Source organism: Petaurus breviceps, unplaced genomic scaffold (assembly GCF_028583685.1).
Source record: "Petaurus breviceps papuanus isolate PSGF00001 unplaced genomic scaffold, PetGlider_PUasm1.0 188, whole genome shotgun sequence".
NCBI lineage: Eukaryota > Metazoa > Chordata > Mammalia > Diprotodontia > Petauridae > Petaurus > Petaurus breviceps.
The window spans coordinates 20,212,373-20,220,286 of record NW_027185804.1 but is presented as its reverse complement, the minus strand read 5'-3'; the positions used below and the strand labels follow the sequence as shown (position 1 = coordinate 20,220,286).

Below are 7,914 nucleotides of genomic sequence, written 5' to 3'. Positions count from 1 at the left end.
ACAGAGAGAGACAGAGAGAGAGAGACAGAGAGAGAGAGAGAGACAGAGAGACAGAGAGACAGAGAGACAGAGAGAGAGACAGAGAGAGACAGAGAGAGACAGAGAGAGAGAGAGAGAGAGAGAGAGAAGACAGAGAGAGAGAGACAGACAGAGAGAGACAGAGAGAGAGACAGAGACAGAGAGAGACAGAGACAGAGAGAGACAGAGAGAGAGACAGAGAGAGCCCCGAGATGATGGTCCCTATAAGATGCCAAGTCACAAGTGATTCATCTCTTGGCAGGGACACTGTGGTTGCCTATTAGCTGAGAAGGCAAGGTGGATGTTATTTAGCCCGCCTTGCTAATAGGAAGGAGGCAAATGATTTGAGTGGATTGCTGTGGAATGTCTTAGCCCAGATAGCATATGGAAGGCTACACAGGCCTGGGGTTGTAAAATAATAAAATAAATGGCCTATGGCAAACCATCTGCCTTTTGCAGGGTGTTTGAGGTGTTCTGTGCCAAATTTAAATCCAATCTTAGCATTCTAAATATTATTTTTTAGATCCCAGCAAAGACTGCCGAAGCTTTAATGGAACACATGGCAAACACGTTTTGAATTGAGGAGCTTAGAACAAGTAGAAAGCATGTTGCCCTTGGAAAATGCTGCTTAGTTTGTGTGTGCGTGTGTGTGTGTGTCTTTGTGTATCTTTGTTTGGTCTGGAACTCTGAACCATCTCAAGTGGTTGGTGCAGGTTTTTGCATTGTGAAAATATGACCACCCATCTCTGAGCCAAATACGGACAGATCCTCTTTCTGATAGCAGATCATAATATATCAACATTTTAAGCAAAAATAACCAAAGGTCAGAGGCATTTTTTCATTCCCTCCCCAAGTATATAAAACTATTAACCAATTATGTAGTACCAAGAATTAGGCGCTACATAATTAGACACTTGGCATAAATGATATAGTGGTATACTGCCATCCCTCCCAATACACACACACACACACACACACACACACACACACACACCCATCACTTTACAGAGATTCCAGGTGACTAGTGCATTCCAAGTGGTGGGCCAAGCATGGTTGTGTTTTACTTTCCTGCTGAGTGAGCCCATGGCATTACCATTAGCTTAACGAAATTTTACATATCTTTATAGCAAGAAAAAAGTATATTGCTATAATGGGGGTAGCAGCACGCATGCATTTTCTAGGGTAACACTGTTTAACTGGGTTGCATATTATGCTTAAGTTTTTTTTATTTCTTTCAAGAATGAAACATATAATACATACATGCATGCAAATACATATGTGTGCACATACACATACACACATGTGAGTACATATATGCACATGTATACCTACACATATGCGTATATGTACATACACTTACCTAAATAAAAATTAAGTAACATTTTCCATTCATTGTTTTATTGTATATAAACCCCTGGGCAACATTGAATTTAAATATGCCAAGAGAAAAAGTGAAATTAGTCCAATAAGAACAAGTCTTTTAAGCAACAACTGTGCAGACACTTGTAAACAAGGTGTAACCCCATAAATTTCAGGGTTTTCAGTTGGGTATAAATAATCAGAAACAAGAGAAGTCATGTAGCTTAATGATATAGAAGGCTGAGTTCAAAGTTAGGAAGACCTGATCTACCTGTGGCACACATTGGCTGTGTGACCCTGGGTAAGTCCCTTAATCTCTGACAGCCTCAGGCAACTCTGTAAGAAGACTCTTAAATTGTGGGGCTGGTGCTGATATGCATTAATAGAGGGAGTTCCCTTGTCTGGGAGTTTCCTATACCAATAAAATCGTAGGGCTAATAAAAAAAAATTAGTAAGAGACTCATAAAATACGAACCTTTAAAAAATTAGGTTCAACCTGAGTTGTGAATGTGCCCATATTGGTAATTCATATAAGCGGCACAATTAAAATGAAAGATTGGGTTCACCTCTGAGATGATCTGATTGCTGCCGAAAGTATCTTGTTTAAAATAACGATCCCACAAAATTGACTTCAAAGGGAAAAAAGAAGTTGGAATAAAATGGCATTCGCCTCGAATGAATCCAGTTTCCCAAGGCTGACTTGCACAGTTCTCCATGAAATCTTGGAGTGTGGGGTAGGAGCTCCCTCTTGCCACATTGGCCAAGTTGGAAGCTTTTTCAGTGAAGTTTCTTCGTTTTATTTTCTTGTTTTCAGAACTCCACGGCCTTGATGAGTAAGTAAGTGGCTCCTCGGGTCTCATCTTTGGCTGCAACACACAATGCCTGCCCCCATCCTTTGCTCTGGAAAGTTGTGAATTGCTCATGACTATAAGGAGGAAGGATGGCACATGGGATCCCTTCTCAGGGCAAAGTTACCATCACCGTGGATGAGTACAGCTCGAACCCAACCCAGGCGTTCACTCACTATAACATCAACCAGAGCAGGTTCCAGCCTCCACACGTACATATGTAAGTATTTCTCATGGTCTTTTAAAAAAAAAAATTTCTTTCAAGAAAAGAAAGCAATTAAAAAAAAAAAACTTGGTGAATAACAGAACTTTTCAGGGAAAAAAAATTAGAGAATTCTACCAAGTAAGGCAAAGCAGATTGGTTATCGGTAACTTCAACCTCTTACTTTTTTTTTTCCAATGTCCTTTCCCATGTATTATTTTATCCAAGCCTCAGAACATCCCTGGGGAGTATTATAAAGCAGTTAGGCAGACGAAGGAGACAAGATTAAGTGACTTGTCCAGGGTCTCACAACTTCTCAGTGTTAGAACGAAGCCTGGAGATTTGATCCTCCACAGTAACACGTAAGCTCCCCACCCAGCATGTTTCTTTAATGTTTAAACAGTCTTGACTTTCCCTTCCCCCACCCCTCTCACCCCTCATACCCTTTTACATTCAGCTGTGAAATAGGCCTAATTGGGACTAATTGTCCACTGATTACTGACTCTATTGTCTTTCCTTTGGCGAGTAGAAAGTATGCTGGCCTGCCCCATTCCACGAACAATTAAGGGAATTCCAGAACAATTAGTCTCAAGAAACAGTACTCTTCCCTGGGACCCCTCCTTCCTCACACCCATAAAGTAACATGGGAGACCTTCTTCCTCAAACCCTTACAGTAATATGGGAGACCCCTAGGCTTGGGGACTAACCGAGCCAGGAGTCATTTTGAACCCTGGCATCCTTAAGCCCACTAGCTGTATGCTTGTGATTTAAACTCCTCCAGAATCCCCTCAGCTGTTCTGAGCTTCTATCAGAGTGGGGCAGGTGGTCATCTTCTCTGCTGTTTATTCAAGGCCTCATGTCCACTGTGTCAGACTCTTCCCAGTGTCTGATGTGAATGACTGAAAGTTGGAGTGAACTCTTCGAAGATGGTTGTATAGATCAGAGAAGTTAGAAAGTTGCTTGTCTGCCTAGGCTACCCTGGGTAGAATCAAACTTGGGGCCTAAGTCTTAACCTCTTTCTTTAGTCTTCGCTTTTCTTGGCCTTTAAATAAAAGAGTAAAAAAATATCCTTTAAACTTCGACAGGCTAAGGAAATTAAAAAGGTGTTTCCTATGACCCTGGAGAGTTGGAGTGAATACCGAGATTTTGCTTTGTGGGCATAATCTCCATAGCCAACACCATTACCTGTGATGAGATGTCTGCAGAGCAAGGAGACTAAAAGAGCAGGCACATGCAGAATCCTTGCAAAGAAAGATTGCAATTAAAACCTTTCCCAGGAACTGTGGATTTCGAAATATTTGGGTTCTCTTTAAGTCAAAAGTGTGTTTTTGTTTTTTTAAGTGGTTTTGGAAAGTAGCTTAATTTATGCCTTTGGTAGTAAAGCATTCCTGTTGACCAAATTTACCTGTTGATTGGTTAGATGTTTTTTTCCTAAATAAGACATAAATATTCTAGTGGGTCTGTGGAAGGGACATTGGGTGAGAGACAGGGGATGTAGGGCCAAGACCCAGCTCTGTGACATTGGGTAAGTAACTTTACTTGTCTGGGCCTCAGTTTCCTCATCTGCAAAATGAGTAAGTAGGCCCACATGATCTCTTCAATATGATTTGGAGACTATCTTGTACTTTTCGAAATCTTTCATTTTTCCTCTAATATTTGGTATAACAGTATGTAGAAGTCAGAATTTGGGTTTTATCAGAGTTCTGTTTTGCACAGATTTGGCACCCGTCATTCAAAAATAGCCAAGAACTTTGTTGGCTCTAGTCCCAGTCAGGGATGTTAAGGCATGAGGAAATTGGGTAAAGCCTTTAGAAATTGGCTTATGGAAACCGAATGAAAACGGGATCTGAAGATTCCCATTTGTTTTTCCTTCCTCAACTTAATGTGAGAGGCAAGAGGTGTATGTAGTAGATAGAGAGCCAGCTTCAAAGTAAGATGAGTCCTAGGTTTGAATCTTGCCACTGGCATATGCTTGCTGTGTGACCCTGTGCAAATCACATAGTCCAGTGATGTTTTCTGAGCAGTAGAAAAGGTACCAGCCTACACTGGTAGAAGAAGCTTTTTAACCTGGAAGTTCCTTACGCTAATAAAGTTACAGGTATAGTCAATATCCTTCTTAACAATAGGTAATTTTGTTCATTCATTTCAGTTGTGTCCAATTCTTTGTAACCCCATTTGGGGTTTTCTGGGCAGAGATACAGGAGTGGTTTGCCATGTCCTTCTCTGACTCATTTTATAGATGAGGAAACTGAGAGAAGATTAAGTGACTTGCTCGGGATTGCAAAGTTAGTAAGTGTTTGAGGCCTCAGTTGAGATCATTAAAAACAATATACATATTCAAAGATTCATCTGAGTTGAGAATGTGTAGTCTTTTGCAAATAACAATAATATAATTGTGCACTGCTTGAATTATCATATCATAATGAACGCCTAAGGTTGGCATTCAGGGCTTTCTACTACATCCTCAAATGTTTCCTCAGCTTCTACAATACTGATTTCTTCACTGTTCTCTATGAATTTCCAGATCTGAGCCTTCCTTCCCAATACTCTATGTAGTTCCAATCTCCTCTCTTCTTTTTCTCTTGGTCTACCAAATTCCTAGCCCTGATTCAAGGCCCGTCCCAATTATTACCATGCTTCAGAAAGCTTTTCTGGACCATCTCATCCCATTTCCTCCCTTGAGGTCTTATTGTTTATCTATACCATTCATTTGACACACATAGAGCAAATTGTATTTGTTAATTAGCTTTATTTCATATTAGCATATATTTTGACTCCTACATATTAAGTTCTTTTGGGCAGTTATAACTCGGACAGAGCCACAAGGCTTTGCCTCAGGGCAGGGAAGTTGAGGTTTAAAAATTTCCATCCTGAAGAGCTAGTTTCTCCTCCCTATACCGGCCTACCAGCCTCAAAAAGTGAATTATCCTACAACAGTGTAGAAACCTCATTGAGTTCTGAGAGCCAAACCCTGCCCTCCCCCCATCCCTATGTACAAAGACTTCTGGTTACTGCTCTGTCTTTGGATTAGAAGCCGTAGTTCTGGGAATGTCATTAATGTTCCATAGATATTAGCTGGTTGTTTGAATATACATTCAGAAGGAAGTAACAGGAGAGGTTTCCATCTGGAGTGGTCTGTATCTTTATGGCACTGGGACAAGGTCCATGGTTGCAAAAGGACTGATTGAGTTTCCTTAACAATTTAGATTTCTCTTTCTCTTAATTGTATTCCTATGAATTACTGAGGTAAGTGCCTGATCAAGAGTGGTGATTTTAGTTTTTGGAAAAGGTAAATACTGTATTTGCTAAGAATTCAATATTCTACTTATCTTTTGTTACATTGGAGTTTTACTAGCTTCTGAAGTCAAAGTTCCTGGGTTTGAACATCTGCTCTTTGTTGTTGTTTTTGAGCAATTTTCAGTTGTGTTTGACTCTTTGTGACCTTATTTCGGGTTTTCTTGGCAGAGATACTGGAGTGGTTTGCTATTTCCTTCTCTAGCTCATTTTACAGATGAGGAAACTGAGGCAAACAGGGTTTAGTGACTTACCCAAGGTCACACAGCTGGAAATCCTTGAGGCCAGATTTGAACTCAGGAAGATGAGTCTTTCTTAAACCAGGCCTGGCACTCTATCTGCTACACCACCTAGTTACCCCTTGAATATCAGCTTACTGATTGTGAGACCTTAGGCAAAACAGTCTACTTCTCTGGCTTTCAGTTTCCTCACCTATAAAATGAGGAGGTTGGAGCAGATGACTTGCATGGTCCTTTCTAGCTCTGAATCTATAAAGCAGAAGCATCTCATTTTCCATGGAATATTTTGGATGTTTTAGCTCTCTATACTTTACGTCTGGAGAAATACTTAAGAGCTCTAAGAATAACTATTTCAGGGCACCAGGAATGGAGCTAGGTCCCAATGCCTTTCATAACCTCTTTTCCCTCCCCAGCAATCCACTGGTATCTGGAAACTTCTCCCCTGGGCTTTGACTCTTTGACTTCAAAAGTGAATTATTGGCTCACCTTGGCTAAGATGTTTCTATGTATTAGTGTGCCTCATTTTGCTGATTCTGAGAAGGATACTAACTAGCCCACAAAACAGATTAAAATGAGGACTGGGCTTGAAGCTCTGTGATTCTTACCCAAGAAAGTCTTAGTCATTGTCTTCTTCTTCATCTCCTCTTTCTCCTTCTTCTTCCTCTTCTTCTTCTCTTCCTCCTTCGTCTTCGAAACAATTCCATTACCATCTAAAGAAAGAAAATGAAAGCTACTTAGGACAGGAGAAAAAACCACGCCAAAATGTGCAATGCGTCTTTCTCCCTGCATGCAGCCATGCTATCAGCAGGCATAGTTGTAACCCACGCCATGTTTGCCTAACTCCCTGAGCCACCCATTCCTTCACCTCTTGGTCTAACTGCTTTGGGTCGAACCCTTATGGTTTTCCTACAGTATGCTAAATAAATGGTGTAGTGAGAAGAGTTATTACTATTCTTCTATACTCATTTTGAAGAAACGTCTTCAACCTGATGAGCCAATAATTCACTTTTGAAATCAGAGAGTCAAAGCCTGCCTTAAAACTTCTTAAATGTCTTAAGAAGACATTTGGTATTTGACATATGGAAACAGCAAACTTCTGTATGTGAGTTTAGGGATTATCAGTGGACTAATGAGAAATTGCTTGAAATATGGTTCTTTTGGAGTATTCTAGCCTTCCTCTTTTTAAATTAATTTATTTTAGTTATCAGTATTCACTTTTATAAAATTTTGAGTTCTAAATTTCCCCCCTTCCTCCCTTCTCCCATCCCTCCTCCCCATGATGGCTTGCAATTTGATAAAGGCTGTACGTGTACAATCATATTAAACATATTTCCACATTAGTCATGTTGTGAAATCAGAACAAAAGGGGAAAAACAAGAGAAAGAGGGGAAAAAAAAAAGAGAAAATAGTGTGCTTTGATCTGCATTCAGACTCCATAGTTCTTTCTTTGGATGTGGATAACATTTTCCATTGTGAGTCTTTTGGAATTGTCTTAGATCATTGCATTGCTGAGAAGATTTGTCTATCAGAGCTGGTCATCACACAATATTGCTGTTACTGTGTACGTTTTTCTCCTGGTTTGTCTAGCCTTCCCCTTGAGAGAAATAACAATAGAGCTATTACCCTGTTTTCTCAGAAAAATTTCAGAATGCTAGACCTCATCTGTTTCCAGATTTCTTAGTATGTGCAGGAAGTACCGTGTTTCCCCGATAATAAGACACTGTCTTATTAAATTTTTTGGACAGAAAAACACCAGAGGGCTTATTTTCAGGGGAGGGCTTATTTTAATGAACATTGACAGCAATTTTAATAAACAGGTAAATGTGAACAAAAAAATGTACCTTTATTCAATAATGAATTCAATAAAGAACAGGATGACGCGCTCACTGCTGCAGCTCTGATTGGATGCAGCTCGGAGTGCGGCGTGCATTTCATGGGGGAGGGGGGCAGGGGG

General features: G+C 40.2%; 1 protein-coding gene across 1 annotated transcript in view; it reads left to right on the top strand.

Annotated features, from left to right (window-relative positions):
• The window catches only part of MPPED2 (metallophosphoesterase domain containing 2), a 223,508-nt gene that overhangs the window by 10,699 nt on the left and 204,895 nt on the right, over positions 1–7,914 (top strand). Inside the window, exon 2 of the mRNA XM_069091354.1 lies at positions 2,192–2,445. Within this exon, the coding sequence (XP_068947455.1) occupies positions 2,318–2,445 (128 nt within the window). The 5' untranslated portion in view covers positions 2,192–2,317. The remainder of the gene's footprint in view (positions 1–2,191; positions 2,446–7,914) is intronic.